Source organism: Mustelus asterias, chromosome 7 (assembly GCF_964213995.1).
Source record: "Mustelus asterias chromosome 7, sMusAst1.hap1.1, whole genome shotgun sequence".
In the NCBI taxonomy this organism is placed as follows: Eukaryota; Metazoa; Chordata; class Chondrichthyes; order Carcharhiniformes; family Triakidae; genus Mustelus; species Mustelus asterias.
In genome coordinates, this window is record NC_135807.1 from 139,226,385 (window position 1) to 139,251,478 (window position 25,094).

The 25,094-nt window shown below is 52.9% G+C and overlaps 1 protein-coding gene across 1 annotated transcript in view; it reads left to right on the forward strand.

Annotated features, from left to right (window-relative positions):
• Nucleotides 1-25,094, forward strand: part of pkhd1l1.1 (PKHD1 like 1, tandem duplicate 1) — a 169,579-nt gene that overhangs the window by 87,747 nt on the left and 56,738 nt on the right. Inside the window, exons 40-50 of the mRNA XM_078215522.1 lie at nt 1,131-1,280; nt 2,496-2,670; nt 7,348-7,504; nt 7,922-8,078; nt 8,421-8,500; nt 9,582-9,711; nt 11,806-11,935; nt 12,785-13,026; nt 17,291-17,427; nt 18,888-19,917; nt 22,961-23,152. Coding sequence (XP_078071648.1) covers nt 1,131-1,280; nt 2,496-2,670; nt 7,348-7,504; nt 7,922-8,078; nt 8,421-8,500; nt 9,582-9,711; nt 11,806-11,935; nt 12,785-13,026; nt 17,291-17,427; nt 18,888-19,917; nt 22,961-23,152 — 2,580 coding nt within the window. The remainder of the gene's footprint in view (nt 1-1,130; nt 1,281-2,495; nt 2,671-7,347; nt 7,505-7,921; nt 8,079-8,420; nt 8,501-9,581; nt 9,712-11,805; nt 11,936-12,784; nt 13,027-17,290; nt 17,428-18,887; nt 19,918-22,960; nt 23,153-25,094) is intronic.

The window sequence follows — 25,094 nt, forward strand, 5'->3', positions numbered from 1 at the left end:
GCACCCGCTCAGAGACATCCAGGACTGGCACCAGGGAGGCAAACGTCTGTCCTGGAGTCCCTTTCGCGGCCACAGAAGCGCCTGTCTGTGCCCCTGACTATTGAATCCCCGACCACTATTGCTTTGCTACACTTTGTACCCCCACTCTGTGCAGCAGGGCCAGCCGAGGTGCCTTCACTCTGGCCACTGCTGTTGCTGTCCCCTGATGGACCTTCCTCCTCATCATTAAACCAAAATGGCATACTTGTTAAATAGGAGGACAGCCATAGGGGACTCCTGCACTGACTGTCTACCCCATCTGGCAGTCACCCATCTATCTTTCTGCACCTTGGGTGTGACCACATCTCTGCAGCTATTGTCTAGAACAATTCCAGCTAATTGTGTGCTCCTCAGTGCCTCCAGCTGTTGCTCTAACCAATCCATGCGTTCGGTGAGCATCTGCAACTGGATGCATTTCCCACAGATGTAGCGCTCAGGGAGGACTCTGATTATCCACTCTATCCAAACCTGCAGTAATCTTGTAAACCTCTATCAGGTCCCCCCTCATCCTCCAATGCTCCAATGAAAACAATCCAAGTTTGTTCAACCTTTCTTCATAGTCCATATCCTCCAAACCAGGCAACATCCTGGTAAATCTCTTCTGCACCCTTTCCAACGCAGCAACATCCTTCCGGTAGTGTGGCGACCAGAATTGTACACAATACTCCAAATGCAGCCTAACCAAAGTCTGATACAGCTGCACCATGATTCTCCAATTCCTATACTCAGCGTCCTGACTGATGAAGGCCAGCATGCCATACACCGCCTTAACCACCTTGTCCACCTGAGTTGCCACCTTCAGGGAACTGTGGATCTGCACACCTAGATCCCTCTGTATGCTAATATTTCTAAGGGCTCTACCATTTACTGTATAATTCCAAACACTAAGCACCCTCTGTGTGAGATCAGAATCGGGTCTTACAGAGCAATATATATCCATTGAAACTCCAGATCAGACTACCACCAACAGTGAATGACTCTAAATCACAGATTTAAATGACTTGTCAAGAACCTCAGGATCTAGGTACATACCAGGGGGCACTCCCACACCAATTTCATTGTGTTTTAATCTTTTCTTTTCTGGTGTACAGGGGGTTTTGGTGGTGGTTTGATTTTGACCATTCGAGGTGTTGGATTCGACCATCAAGTCTCCCGCGTGTTTGTGTGTGATGGTGAATGCAGAGTGCTGTCAACGGGCTCCAACTCCAGCACTCTGTGTTGTCAGCTGCCACTACACAATGGTAAGCTTCACTCGGTGATTAGATCTGGCTTTTTTCTTGCTGCGAGTAACAGGTTTCAGAGCAGGTGTCGGGTTGCTGGGTCTCGCCTCAGTGAGAGGCTGGGGTGTGGGTATCGCCAGCCAGGCCAGTATTTATCACCCATCTCGAGTTGCCCCTCACTTGGTGCTGGCACAGCTTCTCTCCTAGGGTGGCCAACTCTGATTGGATGTATTTCTGGAGACTCCATCACGTGACCTCTCGCCTCCAACATCTCCGCCCCCACTCTCATCCCATTGGCTGTCGAATTCGCTCATCCTGTGGAAATCCGCCTTCCGACAGCCAATTGGATTGCTGACAGAATCTCCCCTACACGTTCGAGAGGTTTCTCGATCCTCCCCACTCTCCCCAGTATTTTAATAACTAATAAATAAAAATATTTCCACACAACATAAAGACAATGCACAATATTTTGAATGATTTTTTTCAGCATATTTTGAAAATTTGAGTCCAGCTATTTCTCACCCCACTGATTTGATTTGATTTATTATTGTCACATGTATTAGTATACAGTGAAAAGTATTGTTTCTTGCACTATACAGACAAAGCATACCGTTCATAGAGAAGGAAAGGAGAGAGTACAGAATGTAGTGTTACAGTCATAGCTAGGGTGTAGAGAAAGATCAACTTAATGCGAGGTAGGTCCATTCAAAAGTCTGATGACAGCAGGGAAGAAGCTGTTCTTGAGTCGGTTGGTACGTGACTTCAGACTTTTGTATCTTTTTCCCAACGGAAGAAGGTGGAAGAGAAAATGTCCGGGGTCATAAAGAAGTTTACAGCATGGAAACAGGCCCTTCGGCCCAACTTGTCCATGCCACCATTTTTTTTAAACCACTAAGCTAGTCCCAATTGCCCGCGTTTGGCCCATATCCCTCTATACCCATCGTACCCATGTAACTGTTTAAATGCTTTTTAAAAGACAAAACTGTACCCACCTCAACTGCCACGACTGGCAGCTTGTTCCAGACACTCACCACCCTCTGCGTGAAAAAATTGCCCCTCTGGGCCCTTTTGTATCTCTCCCCTCTCACCTTAAACCTACGCTCTCTAGTTTTAGACTCCCCCACAAACCGGATGAATCCTGGCATTCCGGAGATTGATGAGCCACTTTGTGAGTTACCAGCAATCGCTGTCTTTGGGTGGATGTGAATTGATCCTTTTTGAAATTTCCCTGCACAGGTACCGACCCCCAGCTGACATGTGACGTGTGTGTTGTTAACGGGAAAGATTTGAGCAAACTATCTGCCGGCTTCACATACAGATCGGCTTTGAGCCCAGTCATCACAGCTATTAACCCTCAGAGAGGGGGGACTGCGGGAGGCACCTACCTGACCATCACTGGCAGCAACTTCAGGTGAATCCAAAATTACCCCAGGCAGCACACTCACAGCAACGTTCAAACACTTTCACACTCCATTTGTTACTTGTAAAAGTAACAGGGTTGTTGTGGTGGGAGATTTTAATTTCCCCTATATTGACTGGGACTCAATTAGTGCTAGGGGCGTGGATGGGGCAGAGTTTGTAAGGAGCATCCAGGAGGACTTCTTGAAGCAATATGTAGATAGTCCAACTGGGGAAGGGGCCATACTGGACCTGGTATTGGGGAATGAGCCCGGCCAGGTGGGCGATGTTTCAGTTGGGGAGCAGTTCGGGAACAGTGACCACAATTCAGTAAGCTTTAAGGTACTGATGGATAAAGATAAGTGTAGTCCTCAAGCTAAACTGGGAGAAGACTAATTATAACAATATTAGGCAGGAACTGAAGAATGTAGATTGGGGGCAGATGTTTGAGGGCAAATCAACATCTGGTATGTGGGAGGCTTTCAAGTGTAAGTTGATAGGGATTCAGGACCGGCACATTCCTGTAAGGATGAAGGATAAGTATGGCAAGTTTTGGGAACCTTGGATAACGAGAGATATTGTGAACCTAGTCAAAGAGAAAAAGGAAGCATTTGTCAAGGTTAGGAGGCTGGGAACACACGAAGCAAGTGTGGAATACAAGGAAAGTAGAAAGAAACTTAAGAAAGGAGTAAGGAGGGCTAAAAGGGGTCATGAAAAATCATTGGCCAGCAGGATTAAGGAAAATCCCAAGGCTTTTTATACATATATAAAGAGCAAGAGGGTAGCCAGGGAGAGGGTTGGCCCACACAAGAACAGAGGAGGAAATCTATGCATGGAGCCAGAGAAAATGGGCGAGGTATTAAATGAGTACTTTGCATCAGTATTCACCAAAGAGAAGGACTTGGTGGATGATGAATCTGGGAAAGGGTGTGTAGATAGTTTGAGTCATGTTGAGATCAAAAAGGAGGAGGTATTGGGCTTCTTGAGAAACATTAAGGTAGACAAGTCCCCAGGGCCTGATGGGATATACCCCAGAATACTGAGAGAGGCAAGGGAGGAAATTGCTGGGGCCTTGAGAGAAATCTTTGTATCCTCACTGACTACAGGGGAGGTCATGATGTGACCAACCATTATTCATGTAAATTGAGTCTGTGTCTTTATAAGCTCTGTTTGTGAACAGAATTCCCACTCACCTGAAGAAGGGGCTTAGAGCTCCGAAAGCTTGTGTGGCTTTTGCTACCAAATAAACCTGTTGGACTTTAAACTGGTGTTGTTAAACTTCTTACAGGGGAGGTCCCAGAGGATTGGAGAATAGCCAATATTGTTCCTTTGTTTAAGAAGGGTAGCAAGGATAATCCAGGTCATTACAGACCGGTGAGCCTGACGTCAGTGGTAGGGAAATTATCGGAGAGGATTCTTCGAGACAGGATTTATTCCCACTTGGAAATAAGTGGACGTATTAGTGAGAGGCAACATGGTTTTGTGAAGGGGAGGTCGTGTCTCACTAACTTGATCGAGTTTTTCGAGGAAGTGACGAAGATGATTGATGAGGGTAGGGCAGTGGATGTTGTCTACATGGACTTCAGTAAGGCCTTTGACAAGATCCCTCATGGCAGACTGGTGCAGAAGGTGAAGTCGCATGGAGTCAGAGGTGAACTGCCAAGGTGGATACAGAAGTGGCTCAGTCAAAGAAGACAGAGGGTAGCAGTGGAAGGATGCGTTTCTGAATGGAGAGCTGTGACAAGTGGTGATCCGCAGGGATCAGTGCTGGGACCTTTGCTGTTTGTAATATGTATAAATGATTTGGAGGAAAATGTAACTGGATTGCTTAGTAAGTTTGCGGACGACACAAAGGTTGGTGGATTTGCGGACAGTGATGAGGATCATCAGAGGATACAGCAGGATATAGATAGGTTAGAGGCTTGGGCGGAGAGATGGCAGATGGAGTTTAATCCGGACAAATGTGAGATAATGCATTTTGGAAGGTCTAATAAAGATAGGAAATATACAGTAAATGGCAGAAACCTTGAGTATTGATTGGCGGAGGGATCTGGGTGTACAGGTACACAGGTCACTGAAAGCAGCAATGCAGGTGAAGGTAGTCAAGAAGGCATACGGCATTGAGTTTAAAAATGGGCAAGTCATGTTGCAGCTTTATAGAACCTTAGTTAGGCCGCACTTGGAATATAGTGTTCCATTCTGGTTGCCACACTACCAGAAGGATGTGGAGGCTTTGGAGAGGGTACAGAAAAGATTTACCAGGATGTTGCCTGGTATAGAGGGCATTAGCTATGAGGAGAGGTTGGAGAAACCTGGTTTGTTCTCACTGGAACGACAGAGGTTGAGGGGTGAACTGATAGAAGGCTACAAGATTATGAGGGGCATGGACAGAGTGGAAGCTTTTTCCCAGGGTGGAAGAGTCAATTACTAGGGGGCACAGGTTTAAGGTGCGAGGAGCAAGGTTTAAAGGAGATGTACAAGGCAAGTTTTTTACACACAAGGTGGTGGGTGCCTGGAACTCGCTGCCGGGGGAGCTAGTGGAAGCAGATGCAATAGTGAGTTTAAGGGGCATCTTGACAAATACATGAATAGGATGGGAATAGAGGGATAAGTGAATCATGTGGAGGGCGTAGAAGGTCTGCAGAGAGATTTGGACAGGCTGAGTGAGTGGGCGAGGATCTGGCAGATGGAGTATAACGTTAACAAATGCGAGGTTATTCACTTTGGAAGAAATAATAGCAACTTGGATTATTATCTAAATGGAAAGAAATTACAACATGCTGCTGTGCAGAGGGACCTGGGGGTCCTTGTGCATGAGACGCAAAAACCCAGTCTGCAGGTGCAACAGGTGATCAAGAAGGCAAATGGGATGTTGGCCTATATCGCAAGGGGGATAGAATATAAAAGCAGAGATGTCTTGCTGCATCTGTATAGGGCATTGGTGAGGCCGCAGCTGGAATACTGTGTGCAGTATTGGTCCCCTTATTTGCGGAAGGATATATTGGCCTTGGAGGGAGTGCAGAGAAGGTTCACCAGGTTGATACCAGAGATGAGGGGTGTTGATTATGGGGAGAGACTGAGCAGATTGGGTTTGTACTCGTTGGAATTTAGAAGGCTGAGGGGGGATCTAATAGAGACCTATAAGATAATGAAGGGGCCGGATAGGGTAGAGGTGGAGAGATTCTTTCCACTTAGAAAGGAAGCTAGAACTAGAGGGCACAGCCTCAAAATAAAGGGGGGTCAGTTTAGGACAGAGTTGAGGAGGAACTTCTTCTCTCAGAGGGTGGTGAATCTCTGGAATTCTCTGCCCACTGAAGTGGTGGAGGCTACCTCGGTGAATATGTTTAAATCATGGATAGATGGATTCCTGATCGGTCAGGGAATTAGGGGTTATAGGGATCAGGCGGGTAAGTGGTCCTGATCCACTTCAGATCAGCCATGATCTTATTGAATGGCGGGGCAGGCTCGAGGGGCTAGATGGCCTACTCCTGCTCCTATTTCTTATGTTCTTATGTTCTTATATGGTCCCCGGAAGGGTAGGGGTTTTAGTTCAGTCGGGCAGCGTGGTCGGTGCAGGCTTGGAGGGCCGAAGGGCCTGTTCCTGTGCTGTAATTTTCTTTGTTCTTTGTTCTTATTTGTTACAGTTAATAGAACTCATTTATATTAAAGAATACACTATTCTTATACAGAGGACACGATCGGCAGTATAAAATAATGATTCATATACAAAATCTCCTTCTTATTTTCACCCTATTTTTCACCGGAATGGGGGCACAGTGGTTAGCACTGCTGCCTCAGAGCTCCAGAGACCCGGGTTCAATTCCGGCCTCGGGTCACTGTCTATGTGGAGTTTGCACGTTCTCCCCGTGTCTGCGTGGGTTTCCTCCGGATACTCCAGTTCCCTCCCTCCCACACTCCAAAGATGTGCGGGTAGGTTGATTGGCCATGCTAAATTTCCCCTTAGTGTCCTGAGATGTGTAGGATAGAGGGATTAGCGTGATAAATGTGTGGGGTTATGGGGATAGGGCCTGGGGTGGGTTTGTTGTCGGTGCAGACTCGATGGGCTGAATGGCCTCCTTCTGCACTGTAGGGATTCTATGATTCTATGATTTTTGCCACTTAGTGACTCTCCCCTCCCCCAGAAACCAGTCAGTCCTCAGTGAGATACAGTCCCAGCTCACAGCCGAGTATTTGAGTGCCAGTCACACTGTTACTTACACTTAACATCACAGCTCCTTATTCCACATCCCAATCTGGAATGACGTCAGGCTACCAGCTCAGAGTTATACTGCCAACTGTGTGTCACTCTCCCAGCAATGGAACAGGAGTCCTGGGTCTGACGGCTCACGTTTAGATGTTGGTCAGGAGACAACGGGAGATTACAAATGAAGTTTAGAAAAGTTGTCTCTGTGCCATCACATAATGAGATGCGGGGAAGGGGGGGGAGTGCGGGGATGGGAGGTGAGTGAGGGGGAAGTGCAGGGATGGGGGGGGAGTTCGAGGATGTGGGGGGCTGAGTGCAGGGATGGGGAGTGAGTGCGGGGGGGAGGGGGGAATGCGGTGGGGGGGGAGTGCAGGGTGGAGTGCGGGGGAAGGGGGAGAGTGTGGGGAGAGGGGAGTGTGGGGGGAGGGGGTATGCAAGGAGGGGGAGTGCGATGATTCTCTAACAATGTCCTGTTTCCTCTCTCAGTTCAGACATCAGTGGGAATATTGTCACCATTGCTGAAACTCCCTGTGAGATCCAATCCGCGAATGAAACCAGTATTGTGTGTGTCACCAATCCACATTTACCATCCCAACTAACTAAAGTCATCGTCAACGTCAGGGGAAAGGGCATTGCCAAAACGGTAAGAGAACCTGACCACCCAAGGCCTGTATTGTGGGAGGGACGGGTAGGGGTTGGTTTCTTGGGGCTGATGGTGGAATAGGGTCTGGTGCAACAGTTCCACACGGCCATGTAATATCAGTGTGAAAAACTGCCTCCACTTTGCTTCCAAGCCGATACACACAGCATAGGAGTGAGCGCTGAAGCTGAGAAGCAAAGGGACAGATGTAGAGATTCCCCCATTCCGGAGTTATCCTGGGATTTAGCTGAACCTGCCGGAGAGTTGCAGTCAGTTCGATACTGAAATGTCAAAGTGGTTTGAGATCACAGACTCTGAATGTCACAGGCTTGGCGATTGATTTTGTTCGAAACCCTGTTTGTATTTCAGGGAGAGGTAATAATGCGCTGACAGACCAGAATGTTCTTTGTTCTGTTCCAGGATTGTGCAGAGTTCAACTATGTCGATGTCTGGTCCTCGCGTTACACCTGGGGAGGTCAGTCCCCCCCGGAGAAAGGTTCACTGGTTGTTATCACCAAAGGACAGACGATATTACTGGACCAGAATACCCCCATCCTGAAGATGCTTGTCATTCAAGGTAAACATGTTAAAAGCCCCAGTGACCTGAGATATCGAGGTATCATTGTGCAGCCCAAGATAGGGCCTCGTACTGAGAGAGACCGGGGTACTCACTGACCTTTCACCTGTGTACCCCGAGTCAATAGAATGGTTACAGCTCAGAAGGAGGCCATTCGGCCCATTGTTCCAGTTGGGTTGAAGTCTCTGCCATGGTGTGGATGTGAAGGTCCTGACTCTTTAATACTGATGGCCGCAAGTTTGAATCTCCTTTCAGAGTGGGAATATTCTCTTGGTACAGAGTGTTGTGTGACTTGTTTCTTGGTGCTGTGTCCTGCTCTGAACACCAATCTCTCGTCTGCAGGTGGGACCCTTGTGTTTGATGAAGCTAACATTGAACTACAGTCTGAAAACATTCTCATCACAGACGGAGGAACGCTCCAGGTAACAGCACCCAGACCAAAGCCCATGTTTCAGCCTTTTCTGGGTGGTGTAGATGGGTCTAGCTTCACACTGACTTTAGATAAATCCATTTTCTATCTCATTTAGAAGGAATTTGGACATGTATTTGGAAAAAGGAAGTGATACAATGTGGGGAAGGGATTTTCCAGTCCCCCCACCCTCCCCCCGCCATGCCGATTCCGGCAAAGTGGAGAGGCAGATTGTCCTCATTCTGAGCTAGTTGGTTTCGGAAGGTTTTAGCACGAGGCACCTTTCTGTCTCGGAGACATTGCTTTGCACTGTGCCACTCAAATCTGTGTTAAGTGTTGTCTGCTGTGGCTCAAAGCCTCACGCTGGTATGGCTGTCTCTCTCCTACATCACCTGCAGAGGTAGACAAGTGCTCTGAGGAGTTGTACAGGTCTCTTCCCGGCCAGTTCGCCTCTTCCACTGCTCTTCCAAACAGCCAGCCTCCGGAGGACACAGCCCTCAACAAGCACCCCCGGAGGGCCCCGAGGGGTTCAATACGCCCTGTCTGATCTCTGGCATTGGCTTCCTGGCTGCTGTAAACATTTTGGACTGATGGAGGGCAGTTTGTGATGAAATGGAAGTTTCTCTCGGGCAATGTGATTATTGAGGTCAGTAACCGCTTTGTGGGGAACAGAGTTACTGCTTGGTTATTGGTTCCCTAAGGCAGCAGCTGCAGCTTTTTCCAACATGTTTCTGTGACACCAGTTTAGCCGCAGACAGAGGGAGCTCGGGGTCTGAATCTCTGAGCGCTCACTCCCAGATCCGATCCAGGCTCACAGATCCTCCTGAGGGGGGAGATCAGAGACAGCAGCCCCTGATTTCACATCAGTGTAGGACACGGGGGAAGATTGGGGGGGATTCAGCCTTGAATTCTCCACTCTAACCTCCCTACAACTCTCACTCCCAATCTATCCCCTCCTGGGAGTGTTGCTTAGGGAAAGATCGATCCCATTTTCCGGGTGTTTGCTGACAGGTTGGACACTGAGGGTTACAATGCTGTTTAAAAGGGGACCACTGCCATTCAAACAACTTTTTCAAGTGTTTTCTTGTGGTTAGATTGGAACTGAAGCCCACCCATTCACACACAAAGCGATAATCACATTACACGGTCACCTGCGGGCAAGGGAGCTGCCCCTGTATGGAGCCAAGACACTTGCTGTTCGACACGGGACCCTGGACCTTCACGGTAAGTGTCTGCTGCTGAATGCAAACTGAACCATAGAACCATAGAAAATACAGCTCAGAAACAGGCCTTTTGGCCCTTCTTGTCTGTGCCAAACCATTTTTTGCCTAGTCCCACTGACCTGCACTTGGACCATATCCCTCCACCCCCTCTCATCCATGAACCCGTCCAAGTTTTTCTTAAATGTTAAAAGTGACCCCGCATTTACCACTTTATCCGGCAGCTCATTCCACACTCCCACCACTCTCTGCGTGAAGAAGCCCCCCCTAATATTCCCTTTAAACTTTTCTCCTTTCACCCTTAACCCATGCCCTCTGGTTTTTTTCTCCCCTAGCCTCAGTGGAAAAAGCCTGCTTGCATTGAAGTTATCAAATACCGACAACCTGCATTTATATAGCATCCTTAATGTGCTAAACCATTCCAAGACACTCAGTGTTATCAGACCCATTGGGAAAGATTTGAACAGGAGACAGGAACCAGGATCTCTAACAGAGAAAGAGAGAGGGAGGTGTTCACTCTGAAACATCTTTTAACAAATTTCCAACTTTAAATATCTGCAGTAGTGTAATCTGAATTTATCTTAAACCCTGCAAGTCGTGTTATTTTTCCCAAGTTAATCTTCAGATGAAAAGCTGAATTCTTTGTCTTCATTACCATCTACCCCTCCAGCTGTGACGTGTGGGACTATTGAGCAGTTAGTTCATTCACCACAATCAATCACTAAACGGGTCAATAAAATAAACAGCTCAGTAAACAGCTCCATGCCACTGGGTGTAATTGAAAGTTCTTTAGGTGTTTGCTCTCTGCTGTGAAGGGGGGGGCGGAACATGCTGACGGAACAACACAGGGTTTAAGAGCGGTTTTGGAAATGCTGATTGTATTCAGTGGGCAGGGGTGAGTTTCTCCAGCCTTTAAGCAAGGATCAAGCATTAGATCCAGCCTAAGATCAGGTCCAATGCTTTTTTTGTCAGCTTGGATCTTGTTTGTCTCTCTTGTGGAGACCATGAATTGGAATTTGGTTTGAGAAGCCAGCGAGGAGATGGATTCGGGTCTGTCTGGTCCACTCTGAGCTTTGGCTTTGCAACTTTAAGAATGGAGTAAAAATGTTTAAAAGTTGTCGGCAGGTCAGATGGAGAGAAACACAGTTCATGCTTCGAGTTCTGTGCGACTCTTCTTTGGAGCTAGAGAATCATGTTCCACTTTAAACGTTAACTCTGTTTCTCTCTCCACAGAGGCTGCCAGACTCAGTTTATCCAGCACTCTCTGGTTGTGTTTAGTTGTGTAATTAATTTCTGTCCCGTACAATCGATGCCACTTACGATAGCAAGCAAAGGATATGAGAAAATCGAAACAGTCACATTCTAGGAGTGGCATAGAGGGAGTTGACACTTTGTTAGAATATTATAACCACAGATGGGGAGGCGATGGCCTAGTGATATTATCGCTGGACTATTAATCCAGAAACTCAGCTAATGTTCCGGGGACCCGGGTTCGAATCCCGCCACGGCAGCTGGTGGAATTTGAATTCAATAAAAAGTATCTGGAATTAAGAATCTACTGATGACCATGAAACCATTGTCGATTGTTGGGAAAACCCATCTGATTCACTAATGTCCTTTAGGGAAGGAAATCTGCCGTCCTTACCCGGTCTGGCCCACATGTGACTCCAGAGCCACAGCAACATTGTTGACTATTAACTGCCCTCAGGCATCTAGGGAGGGACAATAAATGCTGGCCCAGCCGGCGACACCCATGTCCCTCAAATGAATTTTAAAAAGTGTCAGTTATTGTCCATATCAATCTGACTCTCTCCACTGAAAAGAGCAGATTATCTGGTCAATATCACTGTGTGGGATCTTACTGTGCATTTCTGTCACATTCCCGACGTCATGTCAGTGACTACTCTTCACAAGTACGCGATTGGCTGCACAGCAACATCCTGAGATTGTGACAGGTGTCACAAATATTGAGTTATTTCTCTCTCTCTCTCAGTTGAAAGTTTGTGACAGTTCACAAACATTTCAAGGAGTGGCTTTGTTGCAAATGCAGTAAATTGTAGTTTTCCTATGACCAGGGCTTGTTATTTTCTTCTATTAGGCTTCCCCGTCCCTGTAACCTGGACTCGTTTAGCAGAGACGGCTGAAGCAGGTTCCAAAACCCTCCTTTTACAGAAAGCTGTGACCTGGGGACCAGGCGATGAGATTGTCATAGCATCCACTGGCGACAGGTACGTCGGATATTCCACAGCCGCAACCAGTCCGAGGCTCCATGGCTTCACCTGTGCCATTTACAGCTCAGTGTGTAGCTTTCAGCATCCATAGGTGGTGAGTTCAAACCCCTAATCCAGAGACCACAACTCAAAACCTAGGCTGTGCTTAGAGAGTGCAGCACTCTCAGAGGTACTGTCCCTCACACAGGATATTAACTCATAGAATCATAGAATCCCCACAGTGCTAAAGGAGGACATTCGGCCCATCAGGCCTGCACCGACTACAATCCCACCCCAGGCCCTTTCCCTGTAACCCCACGTATTTACCCTGCTAGTCCCCCTGACACTAAGGGGCAATTTAGCACAGCCAATCAACCTAATCAAGGCCCCCTCTACCTTCTTGAGTGATGTTAGATTACTTATCATTCTGGTAGATTCACACAAGTAGGCTATTTGGCCCACCGTGTATGCCCCTCTCTCTCCAAGCTCTCATTCCTCCTCTCTTCCCCACACATTTCTGCAAATGTTCCCCTTCAACTATTTGTCCAATTCCCTTCCGAAAGTTCCTGTTGAATCTGTTTCCACCGCCCTTTGAGGCAGCGCCTTCCAGATCACAACAACTCACTGGGTAAAAAAATCTTTTTCCTGTTACCTCTGGCCCTTTCATCAATGATTTTAAATCTGTTTATCTCTGGTCATTGGGAACAGTTTCTCTGTATTTAACCTATCTAACCTTCCATACGTTATGTTGTTATTGCTCTCAATGCAGTGATACCAACTTTGTCAACGGGATGAGTTTATCATTCTCCCCGGGATCTGCTTTCTGGGTTCTGATACAGCTCTGAAATATTTCCTGTAATTATTCAGACACAGCCAGAGGGAGAACGAGAAGCGGGTTATAGAGGTGGTGTCAGCTGATGGAAGGAGCCTGAACCTCACTGAGCCGTTGCGTTACCGGCACCTGGGAGAATCCATCTCGCTCCGCGACGGCACAGTGTTTGAACCGAGGGCTGAAGTGGGTTTGCTGACTCGCAATGTCATCGTCCGAGGCTCCAACCAGGTTGAATGGAATGATCAGATTGAAGCTTGTCCGGATGGATTTGACACGGGTAAGGTCCACAATTCACCAACCCGCTTCCGCGCTGTTTCCAAAACTCCTCTGAATGGCCAATGAACGTGGTTCTCAGAACAAAACCAGGCAAAACCTCGGAGACCCAAACACCGCATTAAAAACCGTGTCCCAACTCCATAACACCATCAGACATAGGAGCAGAATGAGGCCACTCGGCCCATCGAGTCTGCTCCACCATTCAATCATGGCTGATATTTTTTCTATCCCATTCTCCTACCTTTTCCCATAACCCCGATCCCCTTATTAATCAAGAACCTATCTATCTCTGTCTTAAAGACACTCAATGACCTGGCCTCCACAGCCTTCTGCGGCAGAGTTCCACAGATTCACCACCCTCTGGCTGAAGAAATTCCTCCTCATCTCTGTTTTAAAGGATCGTCCCTTTAGCCTGAGGTTCTGCCCTTCCCATGTCTCCCCCCCCCCCTCACTCCCCCTCCTCCCCTCACTCCCCTCCTCCTCCTCCCCTCACTCCCCCTCCTCCTCCTCCCCTCACTCCCCCTCCTCCTCCTCCCCTCACTCCCCTCCCTCCTCCCTCCCCTCACTCCCCCCTCCCCCTCCCCTCACTCCCCTCCTCCTCCTCCCCTCACTCCCCCTCCTCCTCCTCCCCTCACTCCCCTCCTCCTCCTCCCCCTCACTCCCCCCCCTCCTCCTCCCCCTCACTCCCCCCTCCTCCTCCCTCACTCTCCCTCTCCTCCCTCCTCCCCCCCCCCTCCTCCTCCCCCCACTCCCCCCAATCCCCCCTCCCCTCCCCCACTCCCCCCTCCCACTCCCCCCACTCCCCCCTCCCACTCCCCCCACTCCCCCCTCCTCCTCCCCACTCGCCCCTCCTCCTCCTCCCTCACTCCCCCCCTCCTCCTCCCCTCACTCCCCCCTCCTCCTCCCCTCACTCCCCCTCCTCCTCCTCCCCTCACTCCCCCCTCCTCCTCCCCCCACTCCCCCCACTCCCCCCTCCCCCTCCCCCCCACTCCCCCCTCCCACCTCCCCCCACTCCCCCCTCCCACTCCCCCCACTCCCCCCTCCTCCCCCCCCACTCGCCCCTCCTCCTCCACCCACTCCCCCCTCCTCCCTCCCTCACTCCCCCTCCTCCTCCTCCCCTCACTCCCCCTCCCTCCTCCTCCCCTCACTCCCCCCTCCTCCCCTCACTCCCCCTCCTCCTCCTCCCCTCACTCCCCCCCTCCCCCTCCCCTCACTCCCCCTCCCCACTCCCCCCTCCCCCTCCCCCCACTCCCCCCTCCTCCTCCCCCCACTCGCCCCTCCTCCTCCCCTCACTCGCCCCTCCTCTCCCCCCACTCGCCCCTCCTCCTCCACCCACTCGCCCCTCCCTCTCCACCCACTCGCCCCTCCTCCTCCCCCCACTCGCCCCTCCTCCTCCACCCACTCGCCCCTCCCTCTCCCCCCACTCGCCCCTCCTCCTCCACCCACTCGCTCCTCCTCCACCCACTCGCCCCTCCTCCTCCACCCCACCCCCTCCTCCTCCCCCACTCCCCCCTCCTCTCCCCCCACTCCCCCCTCCTCCGCCCCCACACCCTCTTCCTCCCCCCACTCCCTCACTCCCCTCACTGCTTCCTCCTGCCCCTCACTCCCCCCTCCTCCCCTCGCTCCCCCCTCCTGCCCTCGCTCCCCCCTCCTCCCCTCGCTCCCCCCTCCTGCCCTCGCTCCCCCTCCTGCCCTCGCACCCCACTCCTGCCCTCGCACCCCCCTCCTGCCCTCGCACCCCCTCCTGCCCTCGCTCCCCCCTCCGCCCCTCGCTCCCCCCTCCGCCCCTCGCTCCCTCCGCCCTCGCTCCCCCCTCCGCCCCTCGCTCCCCCCTCCGCCCCTCGCTCCCCCCTCCGCCCCTCGCTCCCCCCTCCGCCCCTCGCTCCCCCCTCCGCCCCCGCTCCTCCCTCCGCCCCTCGTCCCCCTCCGCCCCTCGCTCCCCCCTCCGCCCCTCGCTCCCCCCTCCGCCCCTCGCTCCCCCCTCCGCCCCTCGCTCCCCCCTCCGCCCCTCGCTCCCCCCTCCGCCCCTCGCTCCCCCCTCCGCCCCTCGCTCCCCCCTCCGCCCCTCGCTCCCCCCTCCGCCCCTCGCACCCCCTCCTGCCCTCGCACCCCCCTCCTGCCCTCGCACCCCCCTCCTGCCCTCGCTCCCCCCTCCGCCCCTCGCTCCCCCCTCCGCCCCTCGCTCCCCCCTCCGCCCCTCGCTCCCCCCTCCGCCCCTCGCTCCCCCTCCGCCCCTCGCTCCCCCCTCCGCCCCTCGCTCCCCCCCTCCCCCTCGCTCCCCCCTCCGCCCCTCGCTCCCCCCTCCGCCCCCTCGCTCCCCCCTCCGCCCCTCGCTCCCCCTTCCGCCCTCGCTCCCCCTCCGCCCCTCGCTCCCCCCTCCGCCCCTCGCTCCCCCCTCCGCCCCCTCGCTCCCCCCTCCGCCCCTCGCTCCCCCCTCCGCCCCTCGCTCCCCCCTCCGCCCCTCGCTCCCCCCTCCGCCCCTCGCTCCCCCCTCCGCCCCTCGCTCCCCCCTCCGCCCCTCGCTCCCCCCTCCGCCCTCGCTCCCCCCTCCGCCCCTCGCTCCCCCTCCGCCCCTCGCTCCCCCCTTCCGCCCCTCGCTCCCCCCTCCGCCCCTCGCTCCCCCCTCCGCCCCTCGCTCCCCCTCCGCCCCTCGCTCCCCCCTCCGCCCCTCGCTCCCCCCTCCGCCCCTCGCTCCCCCCTCCGCCCCTCGCTCCCCCCTCCGCCCTCGCCTCCCCCTCCGCCCCTCGCTCCCCCCTCCGCCCCTCGCTCCCCCCTCCGCCCCTCGCTCCCCCCTCCGCCCCTCGCTCCCCCCTCCGCCCCTCGCTCCCCCCTCCGCCCCTCGCTCCCCCCTCCGCCCCTCGCTCCCCCCTCCGCCCCTCGCTCCCCCTCCGCCCCTCGCTCCCCCCTCCGCCCCTCGCTCCCCCCTCCGCCCCTCGCTCCCCCCTCCGCCCCTCGCTCCCCCCTCCGCCCCTCGCTCCCCCCTCCGCCCCTCCGCTCCCCCTCCCCCCCCCGCCCCCCCCCTCGCTCCCCCCGCCCCCCCCCTCGCTCCCCCCGCCCCCCCCTCGCTCCCCCGCCCCCCCTCGCTCCCCCCCGCCCCCCCCCTCGCTCCCTCCGCCCCCCCCCCTCGCTCCCCCCGCCCCCCCCTCGCTCCCCCCGCCCCCCCCTCGCTCCCCCCGCCCCCCCCTCGCTCCCCCCGCCCCCCCCTCGCTCCCCCGCCCCCCCCTCGCTCCCCCCCGCCCCCCCCCTCGCTCCCCCCGCCCCCCCCTCGCTCCCCCGCCCCCCCCTCGCTCCCCCCGCCCCCCACCTCGCTCCCCCCGCCCCCCCCCCTCGCTCCCCCCGCCCGCTCCCCCCGCCCCCCCCCTCGCTCCCCCCGCGCTCCCCCCGCCCCCCCCCTCGCTCCCCCCGCGCTCCCCCCGCCCCCCTCCCCCTCGCTCCCCCCGCCCCCCCCCCCCCCTCGCTCCCCCCCATCTCTCCTATGCAGTGCCCTCACTCCCAGTCCCCCTCTCTCCTTTGCAGTGAGCTGTCTCTGGGTTCAGGCACTGCTCCTGTGGGAAGCTCCCCTCCCGGCAGGTCCCCCTGTCCTTGGTGTCTATCTGGAGAGCTGAGGCCATTCTTGTGGAGCCCTGCCCTCTGGTGGCCCCCTGTGGCACTGCTTTGCAAACTAACCACCGTCAGATTGGTTATTCTTGATGGGACATTTACTGAGAACTTACTAACTAAGCCTGGTGAGAAATGAAAATAAATCCTAGCTTTAGTTCTCCAGAACATTCCACCTGAGCCAGTGATCAGCCCATCAATTCCTGCTTTCCAACAGCATGCTGAAAATAGCTGTCCTGATCTGAAGATAGGCTCCTTCAGTGAAGGACAGTTTTAGACAGTGAGGGCCACAGTGTGGACTCGATGTAACCGCTTAGTTCCAGTGTTTGGCAGTGGAGTTGCTGCTGATTCACACTCCATCCTGATTGGGAAACGTATCGGCCGTTCCTGCGCTGTCACTGGGTCAAAATCCTGGAACTCCCTCCCTAACAGCACTGTGGGTGTACCTACACCACATGGACTGCAGCGGTTCAAGAAGGCAGCTCACCGCCACCTTCTCAAGGGGCAGTTAGGGATGGGCAATACATTTTGAGATTGCCAGAGACACCTATGTCCCAAGTGTTGTTTTTTTAAAATTTAAAGCATAAATTAAACTAAGTACAGTCAGCACATGAGTGTGGATCGATTTTTAACCATGCTGCCTCTGTTGAAAATTCCTTTGATTCCAGGCGAATTTGCCACACAAACCTGTTTCCAGGGACGTTTAGGTGAAGAAATTGGGAGTGACCAGTTTGGGGGCTGCATCATGTTCCACGCCCCACGGCCCAGTGAGGGTCTTGTCGTAGGGAGAATCGAATACGTCGAGGTAACATTTTCTCTCAGCCCCTCGGTATAGCTACTCGGGTCTGTGGAGCTGCTTCTCGGAGAGAGAGAGAGAGACAGATACAGAGAGAGAGACAGACATAGAGAGAGTCGGGGAGAGAGAGAGATAGGGGGAGAGAGAGAGACAGAGGGAGAGAGAGGGACAGACAGACACCGAGAGAGAGTCGGAGAGAAAGAGACAGGGGAAGAGAGAGATGGGGGAGAGAGAGAGACAGAGGAAGAGAGAGAGACAGACACAGAGAGAGAGAGAGAGAGAGGGACAGACAGACACCAAGAGAGAGAGAGAGATGGGGGGAGAGAGAGAGAGACAGGGGGAAAGAGAGAGAGATAGGGGGGGAGCGAGAGAGACAGGGGGAGAGAGAGACGGAGAGCGAGAGGGAGAGAGAGACAGACACAGAGAGAGACAGACAGACAGAGGGAGAGAGAGAGACATAGAGCAAGAGAGAGAGAGAGGTGGGGGAGAGAGATAGAGAAAGACACTAGCGCAGATAGAAAAATAAAACAACGGGATAAAAAGTTTGCAGAATTGAACTTGGAAAATCCTGAATAGTGGGAATGTGGAGGAGAGAGAGGATAGTGACCAATTGAAACGTTTGCTATCGGGGTATTAGGATTACTCCTTTATACAATCGACAACATTTCCTGTTTGTGAAAGGCCTGTTTTACGTTGCCTGTCAAACAGGAAAGGTTTTATCCAGATCGTGTGGATGTTTCCTTCGACAGTTCCAGGTTTTCAGTCTTTGTTTTACTCAGGGGTGGTTTATGATTGGCTAGATTCTAGATTAGTGGCTGTCATTAAGGTGCCCTGACGTTGGAAGCTGAGGGAGGGAGACTGAGAAAGTGGATCTGGGCAGCGTGCCCACTTTCACAGCGGGCAGAAGCTCTGGAATTCCCTCTGTAACCCACTCCTCCTGTTGGTGCAGACTCGATGGGCTGAAGGGCCTTTTCTGCACTGCATGACTCTGATTCCTCATCAGATCTTCCCTTTCTGACTCTGGTTTTAATCTTCTTGTTCTGATATCTCTTTGTGCGGCTCTGCACTCACCCGGAATGTTACACTGTGTGAAACTGAGGGAATGTCCACATCCCGAGACACGTGATACAGACTGAGTTTGTGTCAATTTGGAAGAGATGAATTACCCTCACAGCAAGTGGGACAGCATTCCACATCAGCGATGAGCAGGAATCTCTCTCACTGCCTGTCACTGGAGTGTTGGAAGGATTTTTGACTGTGTTCTGAGCCCACATTCCTCGACCATCAGGTCCCGGGGTGGGACTTGACGCCAGAGATTCTGGCTCAGTGGCTGGGACGCTAACCCTCTGCGTCAGGGCGCCTCCCGCTTTATAAATACAAGTTACTGTTTGTAAAAGAATAGAAAAAGCTGCATTTGGGTCATTCACCACATCCAACTTTCTAACTCTGCTGCTCTGTCCTTTCCTCAGATTTATTATGCGGGTCAGGCCTTTCGCCTGGGCCGGTACCCAGTCCACTGGCACCTTACTGGAGATCTACGCTACGAGTCGTACGTGCGGGGCTGTGCAATACATCAGACCTTTAACCGAGCTGTGACCATCCATGGTACACACCACCTCCTAGTGGAGGGCAATGTGGCTTACAACATCATGGGGGGCGGTTTCTTCATTGAGGATGGCATTGAGGAGGGGAACATCTTGCAGTACAACTTGGCAGTCATGGTACGACAGAGTACCAGCCTCCTCAACGATGACCTGACCCCCGCTGCGTTCTGGGTAACCAATCCGGCAAACACGGTGAGACACAATGCCGCAGCTGGGGGCACCCACTTTGGCTTCTGGTATCGTCTGCTGCAGCACCCTGGGGGGCCCTCCTACACCACCAGCGTCTGCCCGCGCAACGTCCCGCTTGGCCAGTTCCTCAACAACACCGTACACTCCCAGGGCTGGTTTGGCCTGTGGATTTTTGAAGCTTACCATCCTCGGAAAGACGGCCGGTGTTACTCCTGGTCCCCGGAACCGGCCAGGTTTGACTCACTGACCACGTGGAACTGTGAGAAAGGAGCAGAGTGGGTGGACGGGGGAGCCCTGCAGTTCCATAACTTTGTGATGGTTAATAATGAGAAAGCCGGCATCGAGACCAAAGCCATCCTGAGGTCCTACGTGAAGGGGTGGGGAGAGGACAGGGGCGCTCTGATCAAGAACGCCACCATTGTTGGCCACGTGGAGGGTCTTGGGTTTGACTCCAGCTATTGCACCACTTGTGGCATCGTCTTACCCCTCTCCGACGGGTTGACTGTTTCATCTGTTAGGTTGTTGAACTTTGACCGGCCGTCCTGCACGGCCCTGGGGATGACCGTACCGCACGGTGTGCGCAGTATCCAGGTTGGAGGCTGGAGCGTGAGATTCAGTGATATTCAGTATTTCAACGTGACTAACAAAGCTTCCTTCCACTCGGAGCATGAGGCAGTTCTCCAGGATCTGGACGGATCGCTCGCAGGTGAGAGATTCGGGGCATCGGGGGAAGGGCAGCAAGTACGACTGGGTTATAAACACCCCCCTGCACCCTCCCCCGAATAATTCCTAATAATAGGAAGGATGGAAATGTGTCAGAAACAGTTCAGAGACCGTTTAGCAAACTCATACACAGGCTGGGTTTGTGTCCGCTGGAGTTTCGAAGAGTAAGAGGTGATTTGGTCCAGAGCTTTAAGATCCTGAGGGATGTTGACAAGGTGGATGTGGAGAGGATGTTTCCTTGAGTGGGAGAATCTAGAATGAGGGATCACTGTTTAAAAATAAGTGCTCGATGGTTTAGGACGGAAATGGGAAGAATGTTGTTCTCAGAGGGTGGTGAGCTTCCAGAACTCTTCCCCTCAAGAGGCTGTGGACGCAGAGGGCGGAATCTTCCTGTCCCGCCCGTCATGGGAATCATAGCGGGCGGGACATGGACCATGCAAAGGCCTGTTAACCTCAGGCAGGGATTTCAGGCCTTGGGTGAGTGCGATCAGGAAATCCCACCCAGAATCTTCGAATATTTTGAAGGAAGAGGTAGATATATTCTTCCTTTGACAAAAGGGTCATCGGGACTCGAAACGTCAGCTCTTTTCTCTCCTTACAGATGCTGCCAGACCCGCTGAGATTTTCCAGCATTTTCTCTTTTGGTTTCAGATTCCAGCATCCACAGTAATTTGCTTTTTTAGATATATTCTTGATTAACTAGAGGGTGAAAGGTTATCGGGAGGTCAGCAGGAATGTGGGGTCGGGATTCCAATCATATCAGCCATGATCCTATTCATGGGGGAGCAGGCTCGCGAGGCCGATTGGCCTGACAGTGCGGCACTCCCTCAGTGCTGACCCTCTGACAGTGCGGCACTCCCTCAGTACTGACCCTCTGACAGTGCAGCACTCCCTCAGTACTGACCCTCTGACAATGCGGCACTCCCTCAGTACTGACCCTCTGACAATGCGGCACTCCCTCAGTACTGACCCTCTGACAATGCGGCACTCCCTCAGTACTGACCCTCTGACAGTGCAGCACTCCCTCAGTACTGACCCTCTGACAGTGCAGCATTCCCTCAGTGCTGACCCTCTGACAGTGCGGCACTCCCTCAGTACTGACCCTCTGACAGTGCGGCACTCCCTCAGTACTGACCCTCTGACAGTGCAACACTCCCTCAGCACTGACCCTCTGACAGTGCAGCACTCCCTCAGTACTGACCCTCTGACAGTGCAGCACTCCCTCAGCACTGACCCTCTGACAGTGCAGCACTCCCTCAGTACTGACCCTCTGACAGTGCGGCACTCCCTCAGTACTGACCCTCTGACAGTGCGGCACTCCCTCAGCACTGACCCTCTGACAGTGCGGCACTACCTCAGCACTGAGCCTGTGGTTGGTTGATGCTGCGGGTGATCTCTCCTCTCCCCCCCCCCCCCCCCCCCCCCCCCCCCCCGCCCCCGGGCCGTGTCTGCAAGATTATCTCTATCCTTCTGAGAGTTTACATAGAACATAGAACAGTACAGCACAGAACAGGCCCTTCGGCCCACGATGTTGTGCCGAGCTTTATCTGAAACCAAGATCAAGCTATCCCACTCCCTATCATCCTGGTGTGTTCCATGTGCCTATCCAATAACCGCTTAAATGTTTCTAAAGTGTCTGACTCCACTATCACTGCAGGCAGTCCATTCCACACCCCAACCACTCTCTGCGTAAAGAACCTACCTCTGATATCCGTCCTGTATCTCCCACCACGAACCCTATAGTTATGCCCCCTTGTAATAGCTCCATCCACCCGAGGAAATAGTCTTTGAACGTTCACTCTATCTATCCCCTTCATCATTTTATACACCTCTATTAAGTCTCCCCTCAGCCTCCGCCGCTCCAGAGAGAACAGCCCTAGCTCCCTCAACCTTTCCTCATATGACCTACCCTCCAAACCAGGCAGCATCCTGGTAAATCTCCTCTGCACTCCTTCCAGCGCTTCCACATCCTTCTTATAGTGAGGTGACCAGAACTGCACACAATATTCCAAATGTGGTCTCACCAAGGTCCTGTACAGTTGCAGCATAACCCCACGGCTCTTAAACTCCAACCCCCTGTTAATAAAAGCTAACACACTATAGGCCTTCTTGACAGCTCTATCCACTTGACTGGCAACCTTTAGAGATCTGTGGATATGGACCCCAAGATCTCTCTGTTCCTCCACAGTCTTCAGAACCCTACCTTTGACCCTGTAATCCACATTTAAATTTGTCCTACCAAAATGAATCACCTCACATTTATCAGGGTTAAACTCCATTTGCCATTTTTCAGCCCAGCTTTGCATCCTATCTATGTCTCTTTGCAGCCTACAACAGCCCTCCACCTCATCCACTACTCCACCAATCTTGGTGTCATCAGCAAATTTACTGATCCACCCTTCAGCCCCCTCCTCTAAGTCATTAATAAAAATCACAAAGAGCAGAGGACCAAGCACTGATCCCTGCGGCACACCGCTAGCAACCTGCCTCCAATCCGAAAATTTTCCATCGACCACCACCCTCTGTCTTCGGTCAGCCAGCCAGTTACCTATCCAATCGGCCAACTTTCCCTCTATCCCACACCTCCTCACTTTCATCATAAGCCGACCATGGGGGACCTTATCAAACGCCTTACTAAAATCCATGTATATGACATCAACTGCCCTACCTTCATCAACACACTTAGTTACCTCCTCAAAAAATTCTATCAAATTTGTGAGGCACGACTTGCCCTTCACGAATCCGTGCTGACTATCCCGGATTAATCCGCATCTTTCTAAATGGTCGTAAATCCCATCCCTAAGGACCCTTTCCATCAATTTACCAACCACCGAAGTAAGACTAACCGGTCTATAATTACCAGGGTCATTTCTCAGATCAATGAGCGACCAATGACGATGCAGATCTCTCTCGCCCAATGGTGCTGCCCTCCTGCTGCAGGAAGGAATGTGGTTGGAGGAACCCTGGGGTCACTGGCTGATGGAGAAACTATCTGACTGCTGTGTGATCTGAACTGGCTTTCACAGGTAACGCTGGCAACAAGGTGGTTCCACGCAGCTTGATTTTGGATCCCGCTCGATGCCCCCAGGCGGCAGAGTGGAGCCGGGGGTACCCGGGCGTTGTGTGTGATTCGTCTGTCACTATCCATCGCTTGCAATTCACACGCCCATCGCCATCTGCTCTGATCGGGAAGAATGTAATTCTATCAAATTCTCACGGTGAGTTCTCTTCCTGCTCTCCCTCTTCCAGGTATAAATGACTGGATCGGCCTTTCCCGTTCCCGTGAGCCTTCAGAATGACTCCAGCTGGCAGTGAGATGCATCAGGAGGTATTGGGGCAGATAACCAAAAGGTTGGTCAATGGAAGTGTGTTGGAGTCTCTTCACAGAGGAGAGAGTTGGAGTGGCTCCGGGAGGAAATTCCACAGTTTACGCTCAAGGCACGGCCGCCAATGGCAGAGCGATGGAAATTGAGGAACGGACAAGGGGTCATATTTGGAGCAGCGCAGAGATAGGGAGGGGGTGTAGGGGCAGGAGGAGGTTACAGAGATAGGGAGGGGTGTAGGGGCAGGAGGAGGTTACAGAGATAGGGAGGGGTGTAGGGGCTGGAGGAGGTTGCAGAGATAGGGAGGGGTGTAGGGGCTGGAGGAGGTTGCAGAGATAGGGAGGGGTGTAGGGGCTGGAGGAGGTTGCAGAGATAGGGAGGGGTGTAGGGGCTGGAGGAGGTTGCAGAGATAGGGAGGGGTGTAGGGGCTGGAGGAGGTTGCAGAGATAGGGAGGGGTGTAGGGGCTGGAGGAGGTTGCAGAGATAGGGAGGGGTGTAGGGGCTGGAGGAGGTTACAGAGATAGGGAGGGGTGTAGGTCTGGAGGAGGTTACAGAGATAGGGAGGGGGTGTAGGGGCTGGAGGAGGTTACAGAGATAGGGAGGGGTGTAGGGGCAGGAGGAGGTTACAGAGATAGGGAGGGGTGTAGGGGCAGGAGGAGGTTACAGAGATAGGGAGGGGTGTAGGTCTGGAGGAGGTTGCAGAGATAGGGAGGGGTGTAGGGGGCTGGAGGAGGTTACAGAGATAGGGAGGGGTATAGGTCTGGAGGAGGTTACAGAGATAGGGAGGGGTGTAGGGGCTGGAGGAGGTTACAGAGATAGGGAGGGGTATAGGTCTGGAGGAGGTTACAGAGATAGGGAGGGGTATAGGTCTGGAGGAGGTTACAGAGATAGGGAGGGGTATAGGTCTGGAGGAGGTTACAGAGATAGGGAGGGGTGTAGGGGCTGGAGGAGGTTACAGAGATAGGGAGGGGTATAGGTCTGGAGGAGGTTACAGAGATAGGGAGGGGTATAGGTCTGCAGGAGGTTGCTGAGATAGGGAGGGGATGTAGGGGCTGGAGGTGGTTGCAGAGATAGAGAGGGGTGTAGGGCTGGAGGAGGTTACAGAGATAGGGAGGGGTGTAGGGGGCTGGAGGAGGTTCCAGAGATAGGGAGGGGTGTAGGTCTGGAGGAGGTTACAGACTTAGGGAGGGGTGTAGGTCTGGAGAAGGTAGCAGAGATAGGGAGGGGATGTAGGGGGCTGGAGGAGGTTCCAGAGACAGGGATGCGTGTCGGGGACTGGAGGGGGTTACAGAGATAGGGAGGGGTGTAAGGGCTGGAGGAGGTTAGAGATAGTGTAATTGTGGGTTTTAACCAAATTGAAGATGTGGCTTGCACAGGTAGATTTTAACTAATAACAACCGCTTTATTAAAACAGATGCCTCCCTGCACAGAACAGAAAATGTAACTAAGGCAGAAGCTTGTGAAACACTACAATGATCTCCTGATCAAGTCATGTAACCTGCTCTTAAAGCAATCATGCAACCACGTAAATATATAATAGATAGGGAGGGATTTGGACACAAGGATGAGGATGTTTGCTGGTCCTGTCCCCAATCATCGTTAACATCATTCAGTTTCGTATTTAATCCTGTTCCCCTAATAAACTGAAATATATGCCTTGTACCTCTGTCCTGTTAATGCATAAATTGCTGGCAAGTTGGACCAAATGCACATTTGAAACAGGCAGTTGTGGTTGGAAGGTAAATACAGCTGAAACCTGTGTTTTTTAGACAGGCCTTTGAAACAAAATCCTAAAGGAGGCTGTCAAAAAACACAAAAGATATTGGTTAAATTTGGT